Below are 23,467 nucleotides of genomic sequence, written 5' to 3' on the forward strand. Positions count from 1 at the left end.
GGTCAGGAAGATAAAAGCTCTAAAGCCAGCCTCAGTCACTTAATGGCTGTGTGACTCCCAGCAAGTCACTTCACCTCTCATTCTCAGTTTCTGCATCTGTAAAATGGGGATAATAATAGCACCTGCCTCACAGGGTTTTTTTGAGGATCAAATGAGAAAATATCTATAAAGCTCTTTTCTAACCTTGAAGTACTAAATAAGTGCTACCTATTAGTGAGCCCTTTCATTTCAGTGGCAAAAGAACTCCTGATGAGAAAACTGCTGCCAGTGCAGACCTGCAGATTCTAGTTGCTGAGGACCTTAGGGGCTGTGTCTTGCTCTTGGTCATCCAGTGGCTACAGGAAGTCAGGAGTGAACTCTGTCCCACTTCTTAACTCTAAGGCCAGCTCTCTCCAACATGCCGTGCTGCCTCTCTTCTCAATGAGTATGATTTCAATAAATAACTTTTCAAGTGCGATTTTCTTTTCTATTTTTATTGTATTTTAAGAGTAGCGGACAACTTTTCTAAAGCACCTAAATTCGACCTGTAGGAATTCTTAAGAACTCTAATTGATCAGGGTTCATAATGTTTGCTAAAGTCCATCAAGCTGAAGCTGAAGTGTCTGCTTACATCTGAGGCAGAAATGACCGACCAGTGGCAGCATCTCAGCAGGAGGTGTGTAAGATATTTAAGAAGCTGGAATAACACGCTTTGTTTGAAACAAGACACTTGTCTTTGAAGGCTTCTTGATGGTGAAGGAGTCTGGGCATGCTGTGCTCCAAGATGAGCCCTTCTCCCTTTTCTGTATTCACTGCAGCCATGGACACAGTCTCACCACGGTTAGTGAATGTGGTACTCAGCTTTATGCTTGCTTGTTCTGGGAATCCTAGAGAAAGAGCCTGCAAATTCACCTGTGTTGTTTCTCCAAAATTCAGCACCATGGTGAAGGCTCTCTCCATACCGTCAAGTTCTCTCGTGTACACCAGAACATTAGCATCGTGCCAAATGTAGCACAGCCAGCCCCGGCTGAGGAGCAAGTCATTGAGACGCAGGGAACTTAAATCTTGATACAACTTCAGGGGAGAAGTGGCTTGAGTCTTCTGAACCTGTTTCCAAAAAAAGAAAAAGTCTGATCAGGTAAATGTGTAGTTATAAAGCTTTAAAAATATTTTCTGCACCTAGCAGGACATGCAAGGAAATCATTTCCCAAATACAGCTTGCAGTTACACCCTGAAATAAAGATCATGTTTGGGACATAACAAGTCAGTCTCTTGGGAATAGAAATATAGATCCGCCTTGCCTTTCAGCTGCTCATTTTCTTATGCTTACAAACTGTTATGAAAAGCCACCTAACAGCCGACATTGAGGAGCCCTGTTGTACATCATTTCATTTGATCCTCACGATAGCCTCATAGAAGATTAGTACAACAGGAACTATCTCTGTTTTACAGATGCAGAAACGGAGATGAAGAGAAATTATGGGATTTTCCCTGTATGAGAATCCCAACAAGGTCCTGACTTTCAAGGGTTTTTTTGTTTTAGTTTTTTGGGGTTTTTTGCGGGGCACTGAGGGTTAAGTGACTTGCCCGGGGTCACACAGCTAGTAAGTGTCAAGTGTCTGAGGCCAGATATGAACTCAGGTCCTTCTGAATCCAGGACTGGTGCTTTATCCACTGCACCACCTAGCTGCCCCCAAGGTCCTGACTTTCAAGACCAGTCCTCCTTGCTCTATACTGTGCTTACACTCAGCAATCAGGGACTCACTTTACCTTATGTCTCACTTGAGCCCCACCAGGGATCCACCCTGAGAGCTGGAAAGGTTCAGAGATTTTATGTGGCCTGCTAATGGTCACACAACGAATAAATATGGGAGATGAAATTCCAACAAGTCTTCCTGAGATATTTTTTATCATACATTCATTTGTTTAGAGCCTTCCCCTTCCCAACAAATACCACATTTGTTGCCAAAATGGCCAGATCGTAGCTTGACTAGACCCAAGATCGCTAGGTTGACTAGACCAAATGGCTTCTATAAATCACTTTTCTGCATCACCATTTTCTCATCTGTAAAATGGAGATAACATTTGCACAACATGTTGCACAGCACTGATGTGAGTGAAGTGGTTGTAAATCTTAAAATGCTCTACAAATGTCAGTTCCCTATAACTAAGAAATTCCTGTTTAAGAAGTTTTATATCTTTACATCTAAATTTACCAAACTATTTTATATCTTTATATATAAATTTTAGAAGTTTTATATCTTTATACCTAAATTTACCAAACTAAATTTATCACTATGACATTGGAAGATAGTAACATCATCCCTGGTGAACTATTTTAAAAGCCTTGACTCCCCACTGCCATGGTCCTGTCGAGTGGCCTCCTTTGTTTCACAGAGCCTTGCTGTTGGATCTACATGGTGTAAAAGTTCTTTTTTCTATTTGGCTTAGTACATAAGAGTCTAAAACGGGACTTCTGCCTTCATATCTCAGCTCAGAGGATTTATTAAATGTGGCATTCCAGTGACTGATGAGACTTGTGACACTTCAATAAGTCAACTCCAAAGGAAGAAACATGGTGACCCCAGAATATAAGTTCCTTGAGGTCTGTATCCCCAAAGTTTAGTACCACATATGGGTGTCATACATTAATAAATGCTTGTTTCACTGACATGATTAATACAAGAGAAAGTTTACTAAAAAAATATGACTTTAGAGAGTCTGTAATTACACTGTGTTTATACATAGTATTGGGCTGAGTATGGGAGGTTACCACCAAGTCAGGAAAAAAGCCTAATTTGGACCAGAAGTGAGCAAGCAGAATAAAATTTATATTCACCAATGAAGCAGCATTTTTGATTTTCAGAATCCATCTAATTATTTTGCAGATTTAGCACTTACATCAACATTTACAACTTGGTAATCTGTACTGGTGGGTAACCAGGTATAGGTCCCTTCACTAAAACCAGCATTGGAGCTGTTGTCCCATTGCATTGGTGACTTTGAAAGCAGCAGGGTCTAGAAAACAAACCAAAAAAAAAGTCAAATAGCCTGGAATCAAATGCTAACAATTCTCATAAACGTTTCCTAGTTATAATTTACAGTAACTAGCACATACTAGGAGCTTAATACTTGTTAGACTACTCATTCCATTCATCATTTCCAGTGTAGTAGTTCAGAAATATGTAGCTGCAAGTCGTAGTTCATTTACATTCAAGAAATTAATTGAAATATGTAACATTTCAGTATATCAGTTTTAACCTATAGTCTCTTGTAGCATCATTAATTCAACCAGTTTATTGCATAAAGCTCATGTCTAGGCATTGTCAAGTTTAATATTATAGGCTCTTAAATAACAGAAAATCCACTTTGATCAAATATTAGGAAATTGGGCTATATGCAGTCAAAACAAGCATTCACTCAGGGAACAGGAGGCTGAAATGGGGACCAGTCTCTGAAATCAGACATTTCATCCATTTTCAGACTTAAGGATTTAGGTTCCATGTGTGTCCATCCATATAACTAAGAGGAGATGACCTCATTTTGTACCAAGTATCACATTTAGTTATGCAAGAGAGTAAAAGAATGATTTATGCCATCTGTTTTGGAAATGAAATGTGGCAGAACAGAGTTTGTTAAAACAAATGTTTTCAACTGGCTCCTTTTCAAAAGGGATAAAGAGTATGTCTTTAGGAACTCTAATACTATCACCTTTGATCCTCACAAAAACTTTATGAGCTAAAAATATGAGCACAAATCATCCCATTTTAGAGAGAGGGAAAAAGGTTCCCCAGAAGCTAAATGAGTCACACACAGGGCTGGCAAAGGGCTGGGCTGGGGCTGGAGTCCAGCAAAGGCTGGAGGCCTAATTGAGTTTACATTCCAATAGACCTGGCTGACCCTCGTAAAAGTTAATGACACTGAGGCCTAATCCATTTTATATTCCAATAGACCTTGTTGACCCTCATAAAAATTATGAGACAGAGGCCTAATCCAGATTACATTCCAGTAGACCTTGCTGACCTTCATATGATGCTGAGTTGGCATTCACTAAACTAAGAAAACATTATGTTTCTCTGGTTTAATAAATGTACACTTACTACTGAAATATTTAACCTGTAATATACTTACAGTATCATAGGTTTCGTTTATATTTGCTGCTAAAATATCTTCCATGCCTATTTCTTCACCATAGTAAGTTACAGGTGTCCCAGGAAGTGTTAAAATGAGCATATTCATGATGTTGACAAAGTCTTTTCCAAAACGAGAAGTTAACCGAGCAGTGTTAGGTCCTCCAATCTAAAAATGAAGTATTTATAAAAATATAGTCCAAAGTACATTCTAGAATCTTTTCCCTGTCCCTATTCTGGATCAACTATAATAACAAATATTAGCTTTATAAAAGAATTTCAGCATTCTAGAAGGACTGGATATGCAATATGTGTACATTTTTACGTATATACATATAGATGTATAGAATAACATGTTTTGGTTGTTGTTTGTCCTTTGTTCTCAAAGAGGACAGTGACATAAGGGTGATATGACTTGCAGTAAATTGGATTTCAGTGAGGGAGGCCCATGCAAAGTCACTCTCCTCTGGAGCCATCTGAGTCCAATGACAAGATACAGATCAGGATGACTGGAGATGGCCCCGGATGTTTGAGGCAATTGGGGTTAAGTGACTCCTACCTAGGGTCACATAGCTAGTATGTGTCAAGTGTCTGGGCCGGATTTGAACTGACTGCCCTACATGTTTAGGTAATACTGGGAGAATGTAATGTAACTGTTCAGTACTCTAAATAACAAGGATTGGAAGGCAGAAAAAAGAAAAGCAAATATTTCAGATATGAAGCTCCTGATTTCTGCCACTATTAACACTGAAGAACAAGATTATCTTTATAATTACATTTTAATAGGCTATTATAACATTTGTTTTTAAAATTTATACCTATTCAGAAAATGAGATAGGTTTCTTTCTGTATCCCTTTCATTATCTTAAGGGATTATGCAAGTTACTGAATGTCTGTCCAAGGCTTCTAGAGAAATCTCTGCTTCTTAACTTAGAGTTAGAAGTATTTCCAACTTCAGTCACCTCACCAAGCAACAATAACTGACAAGTGTTCCTGCCCTTTATAGATTTCATCCATATTTAGATAAATGGGCATAATCATAGCTCTTAGGGTTTGTTTGTTTTTTGCCAATTTCTGGTATGCTAACCAGGCTGTATGATAAAACAATTCATTGTATGTGGCAATTCTCATTAATGCATGTTTCAAACTAACCCAAGAGCTAGGTCACTCCCCTGCTGGCTAAGGAACAGTGAGTCATCACCCTGTGAACAGGGCAAAGGGAGTAAGTCATATGTCCAGGAGCCCTATGAAATGCTCAGAGAATCAAAAACAAAGAACCTGGGGAAAGGTGGAGCTGCCTGGAACCGGGCCCTGAAGGTTCATTAAGATTTGGATGTTCTCTTTCCAATGACGTGACCATGCCACAAACACAGCTACTATAAAACCCCTAAGAAATAAAAATAATATAGTTTATATAACAGCACTCCTGAGAGGCCAAGGAGTTTCTTCAGATGAACCCCCAAAACATCATCCCTTGAATGTTTCTTTACATTCTTTCCTCTTGTTACCGTCCTTTAACTGTCCCTCCTCCCCCCCTCAAAAAAAAATCCAAATTGGCGCCTTACTTTTGGGCCGGAGTCAGCAAACTCTCCTTCCATTTTCAACTCTAATATAGCCAGCATTTTAAAAATACATTAGGTGCATTGTTGGTGGAGCTGTGAACTGATCCAACCATTCCAGAGAGCAATTTGGAATTATGACCAAAGTGCTATAAAGCTGTGCATACCCTTTGACCCAGCAATACCACTTTTGGGTCTTTTTCCCAAAGAGATCATGGAAAGGGGAGAGGGACCCACATGTACAAAAATATTTATAGCTGCTCTGTATAGGGTGACAAGGAATTGGAAGTTGAGGGGATGCCCATCAATTTGGGGAATGGCTGGACAAGTTGTGGCATATGAATGTAATGGAATACTATTGTGCTGTAAGAAACGATGAGCAGGAGGAGTTCAAAGAAACCTGGAGGGTCTTGCGTGGGCTGATGATGAGTGAGATGAGCAGAACCAGAAGAACATTGTACACAGTATCATCAACATTATGTGTTGATCTACTGTGATGGACTAGATTCTTCTCACCAATGCAATGGTACAGAAGAATTCCAGGGGACTCATGATGAAAGAGGATCTCCAAATCCAGGGAAAAAAAAAAGAACTGTGAAGTATAGATACTGAATGAACCATACTATTTCTTTTGTTTTTGGTGCTGTTGTTTTTCTATTTTGAGGCTTTTTGTCATTGCTCTGATTTTTCTCTTATAACATGACTAATGCAGAAATATGTTCAATGTTATTATGTGTGTATATATATATATATATATATATATATATATATATATATATATATATATATATAAACCTATATTAGATTACCTGCTGTCTAGGGGAGAGGGGAGGGAGGGGAGGAAGGGAAAAAAATCTGAAATTGGAAAGCTTGTATAAATAAAAGTTGAGAACTACCTTTACATGTAACAGGAAAAAAATAAAATACTTTATTAAAAAAAAAAGTATATTAGGAAACTAAAGGAAACTGTCCAATAAGACTAAGGTCCAGAAGCTTAAGATGATCAAATGTATAAAGTCCAATCTTCAAATAACCGTGCCCTCAAGGAGATTACACCTTGGCTGAGGAGCTAAGATAAAGTTGTCAAGTTAAGCAGAAATACTTTTTTTATTAACTTTATGACAAGTCATCCACAAATAAACGTAAGGAATAAAACCCTGGCGGAGCCAAACAAAAAATGTTTTGTGTCTCTTTCCAAGTTTCATTCCTTTTGGCTAAAACAATATTTAAAGGACAAGAGAGCAAAATATAAATCATCGCCAAATGAGTTTAATAGAAATGGATGTTGAAGTCCAAAGGAGGAGAGATGGCTTAGTCAGGGGAAGCTTTTCAGGGGAAGTGGAATTTGTCCTTACTCATAAAAAAAGGAGCTGAATAAGTAGAGGAAGGAGATGCCTTTTCCAATCACTGTAGGTTATACTGCATTCCCTTCTCTGTACTTATAGAATATTCGCAGTCTATAACAATTTCTTTCTAGGTGTATTTTCTCCTCTTTGAGATCATAAACTCGGGGTGAGGGGGAACTGGATGGCTCAGTGGATAAAGCACAAGCCCTGAATTCAGGAGGACCTGAGTTCAAATCTGGCCTCAGACACTTGACACTAGCTATGTGACCCTGGGCAAGTTACTTAAACCCTCATTGTCCTGCCCCCCAAAAAATCATTAAGCATTTTTCTTTGGAGTTTATGATCTAAACTGGTGTTGCTTTGTATGGATATATTTTGAGGTTAGATATTTAATAAATATTTAAATGTTTATTTTTTATAATAATTTTTAAAATTTTATTTGCTGTTGCCCATTAGACTCCCTGAGAGCATGGACTTTTTTGCCTCTCACTGTATCCCCAGTGCTTAGCACATTGCCTGGAACATAGTTGGCTCTTAACAAATGCTCCTTTACAGAGTCCTTTTTGGATCTCAAGAGAATGGATTATATATAAATTCACATCCGGTTTTAGAAACAAATCTCTATCTGGACCATATTAGAGATCACAGAAATATAGCTATTTCTTAGGATTGAATTGAATGCTTACCATCCAATTGGGCCACTTTCCTTCTGGCATGTTCTTCATCCAGGATGCTACAACTTCAAATACCTTGGTTCCAGAGAGAGTACTCATTTCTGTGAGGTAAAAATTGAAGGGAAAATCTGCTTCCTGGACAAAGGGCTGTCCATAGTACATCATGGTTTCTTCAATGCGTTCCTGGTTACTTGCTTCAGTTCCCATAAATCTGCAAAATGATATGAAAGGTTTGATTTTCCCCAATATTGATACAGTGTTCATTTTAATTGGATAAAAAGTCTTGAATGGACTCAGGCTATATTTATACATGATACACAAGGTCATTTAGGTTTCATATCAGTGATGGGATTTGCTAGAAACTTCATCAAAGCCAGTGGCAAAAGAAAGGTTAGAATACGTCACATTTTCCAATAACTAGAAACCATTTTGAATATACATAAAAGACCAGACCCAAAGTGCTAGATTAAACTACCTAAAAATGAGGGAGAGGATGCTGTTTGAGCCAGGTAACCCTTCCCTCCATTAAAATGTGGCTAAACCCTCCTGACCCACCCCTAGAACCTGCCTCACAGGGGTGTCAAGCGATTCAGATGAAATCATTTAGTTGCTTTGCAGACTTTAAAGAGGTTGCTATATTTCTGCTATGAAGACGTACCAGCCTTTATCATGTCAATCTCTCCACAGCACCTTCATTACATAAGTACTTTGCTCCTTACTATGTACTGCTGACTTGCTTTTCAGCAGTCTTTGTATATGTTTCAATATCCTCCATAAATATTCATCCCCTCAATAATGAGATTCGAAGCTTCCAGGGGGTAAATGTGTGTCTTGTTTCTTTTGTAACCCCATAGAAAGTAATTGGGGACTTACTGAAAGTTTATATTTAATAAATGGGTTTTTTTAAACTTCATATAGATAAAACATTCAGATTTAAAAGGCCTGTATAACACAATCAGTGATAGAAGGAAATATACATGTGACATACCAAAGTGACATTAAATGGAAATTTTAGAACCTTGTTTTCTGTAACACCTGCCCATTTTACTCCCCCACTCAGAAATCTTCAATGGTTCCCTATTGCATTTAGGATAAAAGTCCTTAGTCTTCTAAGTCCTCCATATTCTGGGCCTTTCTAGTCTTGTTTCCTATTACTCTAATTCATATTAATTTCTATTCCAGTCAAATTGGCCTACTAAAACTCTTCCCTGTATGTGACATTCCACCTTCCAGCTATATGTCTTGGCAATCTGGAACACATACCCTGTTCCCCTTTGTTTCTTAGAATCCCAATCTTCCTTCCAAGCACAGTTCAGGTGGCACTTCTGACACAAGGCCATGACCACATTCTCCCTCTTTAAATTACTCTCAAACTTTGTATAGACTTTGAATTTAGTTAACCAGATGCTTAGCATATCTTCTGAGTTGAATGTAAGCTCCTTGGCTGGAGGTACTATTTCATTTTCTCTTTGTATCCCCTCCCTGACATACAGTAGGTACTTAATAAATGTTTGATTCATGGAATATAACTTTCACTTCCAACTACTTTGATGCTAAGGTCAAATAAAAAAAAACAATAATGGAAATGGTGACAATGGCATATTCTGTTACCTGTATCTACCAGGCTCTGTGCTGTACTGGTCCATGGTCTGCCTAAAGCTGCGGAGTATGTCGTGCATCCCAACTTGAGTGGTGGTATAATCATGATACAGCTCAGAATAGTTTGTAACCGTGTCCTTTGAAAACAGCACAATGAGATTATCATTTCACATGCCAAATACCTACCACTTATTGCACAAGAACACAGACTGTTCCTAAGTATTGTCACAAAAAGGGTTTTAATTTTATATAGATGTCTAGAAAAGTGACCTAGTTATGGAAGACATTTAACCATATCATTATTAAATTAATAACAGCCAATTAGCTAAGCCTACAACTTTATCTCTGGAGAACTTGCACTAAGAAACAAGAAAAATGTATTTTCCCTCTCTACTCATACTTCTATGAGGTCATGTGAGGAGGACATCAGAGGGCCATGCAGGTTCAGTAAACCCCATCTTCAGTAACAACCTATCACTACACGATAGGCAGTGTGTATTAGCCCAGACTATGATATTCACTGAGCAAACCAATGCCAGGATGACCTGATAAACATCTAAAATAATCCTTAAGAACTTGACCCATGTTGATGTGACCTTCAGGGTCACTAGTGACAGCTGTTCAAGGAGGTTGGCAGTAGTAAGGCTCTCCACTGTCTGGAAATGTCATAGAAAGCCAGAAGCACCTAAGGGCATGGTGGCATGGTGGCAACCATAAGGGGTTTCTAGGATGCAAAAAAGTATTATAAACAGTAACAGAGTTCAATAGAAAGAAAACTGGGTGTGAAATCAGAGGTCCTAAATTTGAATTTGTCTCTACCACTGACAACTACCTACATGACCTCTTTAAACTTCAGTATCGGGGGCAGCTAGGTGGCACAGTGGATAAAGCACCGGCCTTGGATTCAGGAGTACCCAAGTTCAAATCCGGCCTCAGACACTTGACTTACTAGCTATGTGACCTTGGGCAAGTCACTTAACCCCCACTGCCCAGCAAAAAAAAAAACAAAAAAAAAAAACAAACCAAAAAACTTCAGTATCCTCTTCTGAAAAAAACGGCTGGACTAGAAGCTCTCATCAAGTTGTAATCCTATAGTCTCTCTTTTTCAACCATTCATTAAGACAGTTGCCACTGTGGTGGAACCATTTTGGAAGAAGTGGTAGGTGAGTGATACTTCCAAATTTGAAAATGCTATGATTTTACCACTGCAGATATTCCTTTGCCTCTGCAAATCGCAACCCTTCACCAACCATCTTTGTGAGTTGTTGTAGCAAAAATCAAAACAAAACAACTGGTAGCCAACCTTTTGGTGATGAGTTTTCTGAACTTAGGCTAGTCCTTAGAAAACGGACACACAGCTTGTTGTCAGGCTTGATAGGAACTGCCAATGTTTGCTCTTTACTGGCATTATATTTAAGAATCCAGGGCACCTCCAAACAAGGAGCCTTCAGAGTAGAGTTTTAATGGAGAGAAATCTTAAGAATAACATTTCATAAATATTTATATGGGGGAAAAAAAGAATAACATTTCATGTTTATACAGTTGGAAAACTTATTAAGTGCTTTAGATTCCTTAGCTCATTTGGGCCTCGAAGCTCTAAAGTGGCTAATCTGAGTGAAGCTCAGAGAGATAACAAGGATTGCCCAAGGTCAGGCTGTATTGGTGAGGACAGGAGGCCTGGATACCAAGTCTTCAGATGAGTCATGCAGCATTGCAGCCATGCCTACCATGCTTTTCCTCATTCACATTTGAATTTCTTGTGGATTTTATAATAAGGAAGTTATAAAAGGAACACGACACAACAAAGTAGAACTAGGTGTAATGGACACCCCCAAACCAAAGAAAAATCAATTCCATGGCAAGCACATTTCAGAAGAGATGGAAAATAAATGCTTGAAACAATTTACCGGGTTTTGATTCTTATTCACTTGAGGTTCATCTCTCAGATGAGTTGCTTCTAGAAGAAATTTAACGGCATCAAAACTAAATCCATCAACACCCTTTCCAAGCCAAAACTGTATTATTTCCTAAACATGGAAAACACAAATGGATGGGGAACTAAATTATCATAGAACGTTAATTTGTTAAAAGTCACTAGTTTTATCAACATATATTTTCTAATTTTCTATCAAGATTGTATTTGCCAGCTAATTTATCATAAAATGATCCTCCCAACACACATTCTCTGTTTCTGTCTCTGTCTCTCTCACACACACACATACAGACAGACATACACACACACACCAGAAATTCCTGAGTGCATTTTTTAAAAAACTAGGATGTATAACAGTAAATATAAAGAAATCTTTCCATTCTTAATGATTTTAAACATCAGGATCAATCTTGTCCCTCTGTCAAATCAAATTTGTCAGAAATAGTGTTTATAGATTACATTATCATGATGACTTGCAACTTTAGGAGACTTAGATTATATGACCTGTAGATGAAAATTCTCCAATTACATATCCAAGACAAGGCTAAGCATATCATTTTCTAAAAATAATGAATTTTCAAGTGACTGTATACAGGAAGGTGAACAGAGAAGCCTGGATAATCCAAAAGTCATTCCCATTTGAAATTGAAATGTTCTTTTATACAGGGTGAGCCAAAAGTCACGAAGGAGTTTCAATATTTAATAACTCCTTTATTTTTGTTTTTACAGTATATATAGGAAATGGATTTATATTGTATGTGAAAAGGGGGCAGCTAGGTGGCACAGTGGATAAAGCACTGGCCCTGGATTCAGGAGGACCTGAGTTCAAATCCAGCCTCAGACACTTGACACTTACTAGCTGTGTGACCCTGGGCAAGTCACTTAACCCTCAGTGCCCCACAACAACAACAAAAAAGAAATATATTGTACGTGAAATATCAAATCTCATAAATGGCGAAAAATAGGGAAAAAATAATTTTCTAAAAGTTATTAAAACATCATGACTTTTGACCCACCCTGAACTTTTGATACGTTGCATCAAAATCTTTGTAATTACATTTGAGTATATTATGAATGCATATATGTTTCTGATCTTCAGAGAATCACTCCATATCAAACGAGGAAGCCACACTGTGAAGATATGACTTAGGCAGTCCAGGAAAGCTGTCTACTTTACCCTACCCAGGACCCCCTGGTCAGGTACAATCAACACCAAATTAGGAACAAATATCTAATTTCACAGTTGTTATCCTTTCAAGCAAATTCCCAGAGTGGAAGTGTATGTTAGAGTTTCCAGAGGTTTCCTGCTGAGATGAATGTAAATAATCAATACCATAACTGAAATTTATATATTTTTTTACTGTTTATAAACCCTTGCGTACATCATCTCATTTTGTTCTTTAAAGAGTCCTGTGTAGTAGGTAGCTCAAGGATTATAGAATGATAGAATATTTTAGTGTTTGAAGGAACCTCAATAGCAATTAAACTCAACCTAATGGGAAAAAAGCAAACCACTACAACATGCCCTATAAATAGTCATCCAAACTCTTTTTGAAGACTTCTGATGAGGGGGAACCACTATCAAAGCAGTCTTGGGGTCGTTTTCATTGTTTTCTTCCTTGATATTAACACAAATTTTCTTCTTTGTAATTTCCGCCCATTGTTCCTGGTTCTTCTCTGTTGGGCCAACCAGAGATAACTCTAATGTCTTTTCTATATGACAGCCTTTCAAATACTTGGTGACAGCTATTGTGTGCCTCTTCGATCTTCTCTTCTCCAAACTAATTATTCCCAGTTCCACCATCTGATTCCCATGGTCATGACTCATGGTCCTTCGCCATTAAGTAAAGCCATTCAACCAGGATATTTCAATGGTTTGGAACTATCACCATTTAGTCTTCATCTCTCCATCCTTTCCATGACAACTACATGAAATACTTTATCAAATGCTGACATCTAAGTAAACTATGTCTACTGTACTCCCTTGATCTATCAGATCAGTAACCTTGCTCAAAAAGGAAAGAATTTTGATCTGGTCTGGCATGGCTTATTCTGCATGAAGCTATGCTGGCTCTTGGACGTTATCTCTTTCTCTTCTAGTTTTTCGCTAATCATCTCTCTATCCATTCAAAGATAATTTCTCCCATTTTGAAACTGAATGAGATAAAAGAAAAGCTAGCAAGAGTCAGATATCAACCTAGCACGTGATTTATTTAGCAGATGCTATCAATGATCTTGAAGATTTGGACAGATTTACCAAGTATGTGTATATGTGTGTATGTGTGTATGTATGTATGTATGTATGTATGTATGTATGTGTGTGTGTGTGTGTGTATAGGTGGTATAAGGTCAATGTATTTTCATTTCTAAAGTGCTAGCCTTAGCTTGTCTGGTTAAGTATTATGTCAAAGTCAGACAAGAAAACCTGAAAGCCCAGGCTTTTCTTAAGTTTGATTTTCTTTCACTAATGGTAATCTTTTTTTCTATAGGTAGAATAAAAAGTAATTTGAAGGATCTTTTGCTTTGCCTATGGGTAGCTAGCATAGTGGATAGAGCCCTGGACCTGAAGTCAGGAATACCTGAGTTTAAATCGAGCTTCAGTACTAACTATATAACCCTATATAACCAAGTCACAAATCTCTGTTTGCTTCCATTTCCTCTTCTGTGAAATGGAGATTAATAATAGCACTTGCCTCCTAGGGTGGTTGTAAGGCACATTGCTTGGCACTAACAGGTAACTTAATTCCTTTTTTAAAAAATGTTTTCAAGGATATCAAAACGAAGGGTGCTAGAATCCATTCAAACCAGCTTGGCAGGACTGACTTGAGTTTTCAGTGTGAGCATTCTAGACCTCAGAAATTGACAAATGCTACAAATCAGGACCTGATTTGTTATTTTACTGATTGTTTAAATTTAAAGTGTTGGAGAAAATGTTAATAATTAAGACTAAATTTAAATGTGTCCCCAATTGGGAGGAGTAATCTATTTAACACTACAGGAAAGTAGAAGAAGAGGATAAAGAGGGAAGGGTGAAAGAAAGGAGGGCAGAGCAGGGGAAGGGGGTGGTCAGAAGTAAAACACTTTTGAGGATGAATAGGGTAAAAGAAGATAGAAAATAGAGTAAATATCATGGGAAGTGAATAGGATGGAGGGAAGTAGTTATGATGATTGACTATAATGGCAAAATGTATGGTACATACTTTGTTGGGCTATTGTTTTTTATTTTTAGGTTTTTTGTTTTTTTGCAGGGCAATGAGGGTTAAGTGACTTGCCCAGGGTCACACAGCTAGTGTCAAGTGTCTGAGGCCAGATTTGAACTCAGGTCCTCCTGAATCCGGGGCCGGTGCTTTATCCACTGTACCACCTAGCTGCCCCCTTTGTTGGGCTATTGTGAAGAAAATTCATTGTCAGGTTTAAGGTACTATATAAAAGTTATGATGAACAGGATGCTATCAGAAAAACCTGGAAAGACCTACATGAACTGAAGCAGAGTGAAATATACTGTATACAAAATAACAGATGATCTGCTGGGAAGCATGTGGTTATTTTCAGCAAGGCAATGATCCAGTATAACCTTTAAGGACTTATCAAAATTGCAACCCATCTACAGAGAAAGACCTGATGGTATCTGAAAACAGATGGAAACACATTTAAAAAAATTTTTTTTCTTTGACAATTTCTTAATCTTAAGTTTTGTTTTTTAACTATTTTCTTCCACAACCTAGCTAATGTGGGAATGTTTTCCATGACTACTCATGTATAACTTATATTGAATTGCTTGAGTTCTTGGGCAGTGGGGAGGGAGGGAGGAAGAGAAGTTAGAACACAAAGTTTTTTTTTTTTAATTTATGTCAAAATTTGTTTTTACATATATTTTGGAAAATAAAATTCTAACCAAGATAAAAAAATTTAAATGTGTCCAGGTGAGTAGTGGAGAGCCTAAGTACTTTAGAATTTAAAATAAGAAAAAATCTTGGACCAGACAGAGAAGTCTTCATGGAAGTCAGTAGACCTAAAAAGATCAAATGGGTAAGTGGGGAGAAATGGTGGCCCTGGGAAAGATGACACAGTCAGAGTCTATCAAAAGGCAGCACGGCATGTGAAGGAGGCAAAGAGACTCAAGTAAGGCTCAGCCATTAGCACAGAGGAGCCTTCAAGTTTACCCCAGAGCAGAGGTTCTTGAGCAATTTTCAATGCCTCAAATGAAATAGTCTGGATGACAAAGAAAACCATCTATTGGAATAGTTATCAAAACATGTTTTAAGTTAACTCCAGGTTAAGAACTCCTGTCCTTGAACATCTGCTCTTTGTTCCACCTACAACCCATCCCTCCAAACTTCCTCTGGCACAATTTTGGATTATATGCCTATCCCCTCAAGGAGAGGAGCAGAACTTTGGATAGTCAAGATGGGAGTTGTTTTTAAAATGTTCAATTTAATTTGGGAATGTATTTTTCTATTACATATGACTAAAGGTGGGTCACCAGACAAATTAATGAAAATTGTTGGGTAAGAGCCAACAGCAGAAAACTAACAGAACTGTTCTACCCCCTTACTTCACTTTATCCCCCCAATTTCCATGCTGATTCAATAGAATACATGACCCCTCTGACTGATACAAAGCTTGGGCACACCTGTGCTGTCAAAGTTTCCTAAGAACAGGTGAGCTGCTTTAGACTTAGAGTGTTCCCCATAAACCTCAGGCAAGGTACATGGAGTCAAGAGGGCAACCGAGCAGACTTGACTAAGTGCTGTCAATAAACACTCTGGGACAGTAAAACAAATGATTCCGTTTGAGTATCTGCTATCACAAGTGAAGGCGAGTTTTGCCACAGATAAATAAATGACTACCAGATGATAAAACTGGATGGAATGTCTGTGTGTATCACCAAAAGCAAAACCTATAACACTAGTTATTGCTCCGATTCTATTTCTGTCTCTCTCCTTCTCTCTCTGTTCTCTCCCATCTCTGTCTCTCACTGTCTCTATCTCCCTCTTCTCGCTATCTCCATCTGTTTGTTTCCCTTACCTTCTCTCTGTGCGCTCTCTCTCTCTCTCTCTCTCTCTCTCTCTCTCTCTCTCTCTCTCTCTCTCTCTCTCTCTCTCTCTTTCTCTCTCTCTTTCCCCTCTCTCTTTCTCTCCCCACCCCTGCCTCTCTGTCTCCCTCTGTCTCTCTCTATGCCCCTCTCTCTCCCTCTGTCTCCCTCTCTACCTCTCTGTCTCTGTCTCTCCATATACAGTCCCCCCAACAGTAAATACAACAGTCCTAGAACCAGCAACTGTTTAAATGTTCTAATCCCTCTTGGGAATTAGTACTGGTTATGAGACACTGAAAAACAAAAACAATTATCCAAATCAAGGTTTGTGGTTTTGGAGAGTCTTTTGGTAGGATCTTGTTTTTTTGTAATCAAGCTCTGAGATTAACCATTTTTAGCAGTATAATGAGAAAAACCTAAAAGTTTATTTTTAAAATATCCAAACAGTTAAACAGTCCAAAGTTCAATCCTTAAAAATCTTTACTATGTATGTGTTGTTTACATAAGGATAGGGTCTGTGATTTTTTTTCTTTTATATAGGGAATTCCCAGATAAGGAAGGAATCATGCTCTACCCTTACAGGTCAATACCTTCTTTGAAACTTTTAATCTCAGAGAGTCATCCAGGACAACCAGAGGTTAAGTCACTTCCAGGGTCACAAAGATAATATGGGTCACAGGAAAGAGTTGAACACAGGTCTTCTTGACTCAAGGATAGCTCTCTCCCCACTCTGCTACACTGTCTCTGTGTTATACACTAGACATAATTCCCCTTACTGGATGAAAAAAGAATTTCTTGACATTTACTATTAACTTTACTTCAATCAAGCTTTCCCAGAGTGTTTCCCACTGTGGCTGGCACTGGGCCTACACTTAGCTTGGAGGGGAAGGTCAAGTATATTTTGGGTACTCTTATTGGATGACAACAAAAGTTAGTATTTATATAGGACTTTAAGGTATACAAAGTACTTTACGTATGTTAGCTCATTTTATAGCACACTGCCTATTCCAATTTAATTCCCTCCCATTCTTGATTTTTCCAGACCAAATCAGAGTAAAGTTTATTGGAAATGTCCCTTTTGACTTACTTTGTGGGGGAAAGGTCTGGGAGGGGGGGAGGCAGAACCAACATTGTGGAGTAAAGGCAGGGACTTGCCTGAGCTTTCCCAAATTCTCCTCCAAACAATTTAAAAATAATGCCTCAAAATTAATTCTGGAGCAGTGGAACCCACAAAAGAATGGGGTGAAACAATTTTCCAACCTGACAACTTGGGTCAGCAGGAAAGGTCTGTCACACTAGGGTGAAAGTGGTGCAGGCCATGCCCCGCAAACCAACAGCAGGCCTTGGGGACTACCGAATCAGAAGCTGCAGTTTCCAAAGCTCTTGGCCTAGAGATGGTAAGAAAGTCAGACAACTGGTCAGAAGGAGATTACAAGGGACCCTTTGCTGGCACTGGGTCAGGACTTTGTTGCATTTCCCATATGTGGTTCCAGGTCACAGTCCCAGGGCAAGGAAGAGCACTGCTACACACTAGAACCTGTGGCTGTAGGAACACTCCTCACTCATCCAGGGTGAAAGAGTTCTTGTGGTTACTCACAGATCAGAGCACAGGGCAGCCGAAAAGTGACCAAACCTCTCCTTAAAGCACACCACCTTTGAAGAACTGAAAACTTAAAGACACTAACAACCCCCCCCCCCCCAACCTGAACAAGCTCTGAAAACAGCAGCATGAAAAGCCTGAAAGTTACTGTGGTGACAGGGAAGATGAAAACACAAACTCAGAAGAAAACAAAATCAAAACACCTATATCCAAAGCCTCAAAGAAAAATTGAATTGGTCTCAAGTCCAAAAAGAATTCCTGGAAGAGCTCAAAAAGGATATTAAAAATCAAATAAGAGCGGTAAAGGAAAAATTTGGGAAAAGAAATGAGAGTGTTGCAAGAAAATCATGAAAAAGGAGTCAAACTTGGTAAAGGAAACATTAAAAATGCTGGAAAAAAAACACCTTTTAAAAAAAGAATAGACAAAATTATAAAAGAGGCACAAAAATCCATTGAAGAGAAGAACTACTTAAAAAGTTGAACTGACCAAATGGAAAAAGATGTTCAAAAAAATCACTAAACAAGAGAATTCCTTTAAAAACAGAATTGGCCACATGGAAAAAGATGTACAAAAATTCACTGAAGAAAAGAACTCCTTAAAAAATAGAATTGGAAAAAGAGGTACAAAAGCTCACTGAAGAAAATAATTCCTTAGAAATTAGAATTGATCAAGTGGAAGCTAATGACTCCATAAGACATCAAGAAATAATTTTAAAAAATCAAAAGAATGAAAAAAATAGAAGTGTGAAATAATTTCATTGAAAAAACAACTAACCTTGAAAATATATCAAGGAGAGATAATTTAAGAATTATTAGACTACCTGAAAGCCATGATAAAAAAAAAAGTGCCTCTGCATCATATTTTAAGAAATTATTCAAGGAAAACTGCCCTGATATCCTAGAACTGGAGGGTAAAATAGAAATTGAAAGAATCCCCTGATCACCCGCTGAAAGAGATCCCAAAATGAAAACTCACAGGAATATTAAAACCAAATTCCAGAGCTCCCAGATCAAGGAAAAAAATATTGCAAACAGCCAGAAACAAACAATTCAAATATCATGGAGACACAAAATGGATATTTGATGAAATAGAGGACTTTCAAGTTTTCCTAATGAAAAGACCAACACTAAACAGAAAATTTTATTTTCAAATACAAGACTCAAAAGAAACATTAAAAAGTCAACAGGAGAGAGAAATTATAAGGAATTCAATAAGGTTAAACTTTATATTCCTACATGGGAATATGATACTTATAAATACTAAGAACTTTGTCAGTATTAGGGCAGTTAGAAAGAGTATACATAGACAAAGGGCATGGTTGTGAGTTGACTATGATAGAATTATATCTTAAAAAATTAAATTAAATCAAGGGGTTAGAAAGAGGAATAGCTATGATGGGATGATATCTTAAAAATTAAATTAAGGGATGAGAAAGAGAGAAGTACTGGCATAAGGGGGAAGGGAAAGGTAGAATGGGGTAAATTATCTCACATAAAAGAGGTTTTACAATGGAGGGGAACATGGGTAAGGGTTGGTAGACAATACTTGAATTTTACTTTCATTGCAATTAGCTCAAAGAGGATATAACATACACACTCAGTTGGGTATAGAAATCTACCTTACCCTACCAGGAAGTAGGAATGGAAAGGGATAAAAGAAGGGTGGGGCATGGGGGAGGCTGATAAAAGAGGTGAATTGGGAGAGGTGGTGATCAGAAGCAAAAACTTTTGAGGAAGGATAGTGTGAAAGGAAAGAAAGAAGAAGTTAAACAGAGGGAAAATAGAATGGAAGGAAATACATAGTAATCATAGCTGTAAAAAAATTTACAGCAAGTTTCTCTGATAAAGGTTTCATTTCTCAAATACATAGAGAACTGAGTCAAATGTATAAGAATGAGTTATTTCCCCATTGATAAATAGTCAAAGGATATGAACAGGGGCAGCTAGGTGGCGCAGTGGACAGAGCACCAGCCCTGGAGTCAGGAGGACCTGGGTTCAAATCTGACCTCAGACACTTAACACTTACTAGCTGTGTGACCCTGGGCAAGTCACTTAACCCCAATTGCCTCACCATAAAAAAAAAAAAAAAGCAAAGGATATGAACAGGCAATTTTCAGATGAAGAAATTCAAGCTATCTATGATCATATGAAAAAATGCTCTAAATCACTATTGATTAGAGAAATGCAGATGAAAACAACTCAGAGGTACCACCTCACACCTATCAGATTGTCTAATATGATAAAAAAGGGAAATGATAAATTTTAGAGAAGATGTAGGAAAACTGAGACACTAAAACACTATTGGTAGAGTTGTGAACCAACCCAGACATTCTGGAGAGCAACTAGGAACTATACTGAAAGGGCTTTAAACCCTTTGACCCAGCAATACCACTATGAACTCTGTAGCCCAAAGAGTTTAAAAAAAAAAAAAAAGAAAAGGACCTTTATGTACAAAAAATATTTGTAGCAGACCTTTCTGTGGTGGCAAAGAATTGGAAATTGAGGGAATGTCCATCAATTGGGAAATGGCTGAACAAGTTGGGCTATATAAGAAATGATAAGTAGGATGTTTTCAGAAAAACCTTGGAAGACTTATATGAACTAATGCAAAATGAAATTAGCAGAATCAGGAGAATGGTGTAGACAGTAAAACAATATTGTATGATCAACTGTGAATGACTTAGCTCTTTTCAGCAATACAATGACCAAAGACATTTCCAAAGGATTCATGATGAAAAATGCTGTCCACCTCCAAAGAAAAAAATGAAGGCATCTGAAAGCAGATCAAAGCATACTCTTTTTTAAATTTTATTTTTCTTGCTTTTTAGTGGGGGTGGGAGCAGGGGTCTGTGTTTTCTTTTACAACATGACTAATATGAAAATATGTTTTGCATGGCACATATATAATCTATATCACATTGCTTGCCTTCCCAACGTGGGGGAAGGGGAGGGAAGGAAAAAAAATTTGGAACTCAAAATTTTTTTAAAAACAAATGTTTCAAATTGTTTTTACACATTATTGTGGTTTTAAAAGGTTATTTAAATAAAGCAAAAAACAAAAAAGGTTAAATAAAGCAAAAAAAGGGAATGCCTCTTTTCTCCTGTTTTCTTTGAGTAAACCCAATAGCTAACATTTATATAGCACTTTAGTATTTGCTACGAGTTGTGCTAAGTGTTTTACAAATATTATCTCATTTGATCCCCATGGCAACCCTGGAAGGCAGGTGCTATTTTTATCCCAATTTTACAGATGAGGCAAATTGAGATTTACAAACCAAACCAAACAGATGTTAATGATTTGCCCGGGGTCATGAAATTAATAAGTGTCTGAGGCCAGATTTAAACTCAGGTCTTCCTGACTCCAGACCCTGTGTTACATCCACTGCATCAGATAGCTGCCCCTAAACCTGGCATTTCCAATTATCATGGGCATAAGACAAAGAATCTCAGGTCCATCTGCTGAGGGTATCCCACTGTTCTATGTTATAATCCCTAACGAGGCAAAAATCCATGTATTTCACAGAATATTATAGTTCTTCTAGACCTTAGAACTCACGTAGTCTGTCCCCCTCATTTTAATGACAAACTGAAGCAGCTTCCTTGGGCCGACTCCCAGAGCTTTGAACAGACAGCTAAGAACAAAGCCCTGTGCAATGTTAAATGTGTTAAAAGCTTAAAAAATTCTCTTAATGATTACATAAATCTTGGCTTCCCACTGGAAGAAACTATGAGAAAAAGGTAAAACATTTCACATGTGCAGGAATAAGAAAAGGCTCCTCCAATTTTACATGAGAGTGTGCTCTTATTGGGCAGCTGTACCCACTGCTGATTGTGCCTCTTGATTCTCACCCTTTTGTACCTTCCACAATGCTAAGCACAAATTCAAGATGCTTTAAAAAAACAAAACGAAACACTTTTTTGAACAGGGTTGAATTGAAACTTTTCTTAGACTCACAGATCTAGTGCTTGGAGACCATCAAGTTCAGTCCATTTTACAAATAAGGAAAATGAGACCCAGGGAGGTTAAATGAAGGACTTGCCCAGGTCAAACAAGTCTAAGCATTTGAGGCATGATTTGAATCCAGGTCCTGTGAACCCAAAGCCAGTGTCCTTTCCACTGATCCCCTGTGTCTGTGTCCTACTGTATAATATTTGGGAGCAGAAGATTGCTACCCAAAAAATAATGGCCTGGAGAGATGAACAGACGAGAGACTTGGATTTGTAATCATCCATTCTCCAGAAATAGCCAGTTGCTATACACACTGGTTGACAACACTGCCTTTTGAACTCACTTTTAATACTAGTGTTTCATTAGAAATGTCTACCTTATGTTATACACAGAGCAGCATTATTTTTTTTAGGAGAGCAGAAGCCCTGATGGACAACTGAAGGAGGCAAGGATCATGGGACAGGATGCCCAGGGGACTTGTTGGGAGGAGGTAGATTTCTGAGATAACTTGCAAAGGAAAAGGGATAAGACCTTGCCTTTCCCATTCTAAGGAAACACAAAGGTGGGTCCAGCAGAGCCTGGAAAGTTTTAAAAAGAAAAACAAGTGTCATTATAGTGTCTTCATGTGGTTCAGCTAATGGAAAGGTCCAGCAGAAACTGCACACGGGCTGACCTAGATAGAGTCTTCTGAATTCTGAGTTCAAATCCCACCTCTGACACTTAGTAGCTGTGGGACCCTGGGAAAAAATGTTAACCTTTCTGGGCCTCAGTTTCCTCATATGCAAAATAAGGGTGTTGGACTTAGGCCTCTAAGGCCACTTCCAGCTCTAAATTTGTGATTCTGTGAAACAAGTAGGCAGCTCTATGGACAGTGCTAAGGACTAAGGACTTCTGAAGGGAGGGATAAACTCCAGGTTCTAGGTAGCTACAGGGAAGAAAGTTTGAGAAATGGGCCTATTCTTAAAATGATTAGGCCAGAAAGCTACTTAGTGACTTAGACTAAAACAAAGGGAGGAGATGAACATTACAACTTGTAAATGCTCCATCTAGTAGCTTCACTCATTGATAAAAACAAATGTGATTCCAGAAACTGACTTGGCTTGCAATCTACAATAATAAAATGGGCTGAGGATGGAAGAACAGCAGAGACATGCTCAGTGATATGGACTCAAGGGGTACACTAAAGGCTGAGAAATGGCCTCCCCCTGGTGGATACTTTGGGTGATGACAATAAAAGTGATCCGTTTCCAAGTGATCCAAGACCTAAATTATGAGGAAAGTTAAAAGTTAAAAAGGAAAAAAAGTTAAAAGTTAAAAGGGAGGGAAGTCTGCCTCCACCAGATGGCTGGAGAGAGCTGATTGTTAAATTTTCAGGATAAGCATTTTACGCCTCGGAAATCTGCAAATGCTACAAATCAAGGCTTGATTTATTGTTCCCTTGATTGTCAAGATTTAAGGAAGTGATAGAGAAAATAATAATGCAGATTAACCTTAAAATTGTGTTGGACACACATTTTTGGAGAGCCTGTTGTTAAATATTTACCAGAACACCCCTGCCCTTAACCCTCATTGCTGTCATCACATTCTCCAATAAAGATCCTGGCTTTATGGGTTTGAAGGGGTTAGACTCAAAGCTATAAGGAGAAAGACAAAGACATGATCA

At 38.1% G+C, this 23,467-nt stretch overlaps 2 protein-coding genes and 1 long non-coding RNA gene across 4 annotated transcripts in view; 2 read left to right on the forward strand and 1 right to left on the reverse strand.

The window, feature by feature from the left end:
* The window catches only part of PREPL (prolyl endopeptidase like), a 52,105-nt gene extending 51,650 nt beyond the window's left edge, over nucleotides 1-455 (forward strand). The window contains exon 15 of the mRNA XM_043983084.1: nucleotides 233-455. Coding sequence (XP_043839019.1) covers nucleotides 233-250 — 18 coding nt within the window. The 3' untranslated portion in view covers nucleotides 251-455. The remainder of the gene's footprint in view (nucleotides 1-232) is intronic.
* A 2-nt stretch (nucleotides 456-457) lies between these two features.
* SLC3A1 (solute carrier family 3 member 1) overlaps nucleotides 458-23,467 on the reverse strand; it is a 51,617-nt gene continuing 28,607 nt past the window's right edge. For both annotated transcript variants that reach the window (XM_043983086.1, XM_043983085.1), the window contains 6 exons: nucleotides 11,195-11,314; nucleotides 9,300-9,424; nucleotides 7,701-7,899; nucleotides 4,111-4,278; nucleotides 2,881-2,997; nucleotides 458-1,086 (listed from right to left, as the gene is read on the reverse strand). In XM_043983086.1, the coding sequence (XP_043839021.1) occupies nucleotides 646-1,086; nucleotides 2,881-2,997; nucleotides 4,111-4,278; nucleotides 7,701-7,899; nucleotides 9,300-9,424; nucleotides 11,195-11,314 (1,170 nt within the window). In that variant the 3' untranslated portion in view covers nucleotides 458-645. The remainder of the gene's footprint in view (nucleotides 1,087-2,880; nucleotides 2,998-4,110; nucleotides 4,279-7,700; nucleotides 7,900-9,299; nucleotides 9,425-11,194; nucleotides 11,315-23,467) is intronic.
* On the forward strand, nucleotides 1,037-1,865 carry LOC122740635. Its single transcript, XR_006354762.1, has 2 exons — nucleotides 1,037-1,117; nucleotides 1,432-1,865. It is a non-coding gene; the product is annotated as an uncharacterized LOC122740635 (long non-coding RNA).

This window comes from Dromiciops gliroides, chromosome 2 (genome assembly GCF_019393635.1).
Source record: "Dromiciops gliroides isolate mDroGli1 chromosome 2, mDroGli1.pri, whole genome shotgun sequence".
Lineage (NCBI taxonomy): Eukaryota > Metazoa > Chordata > Mammalia > Microbiotheria > Microbiotheriidae > Dromiciops > Dromiciops gliroides.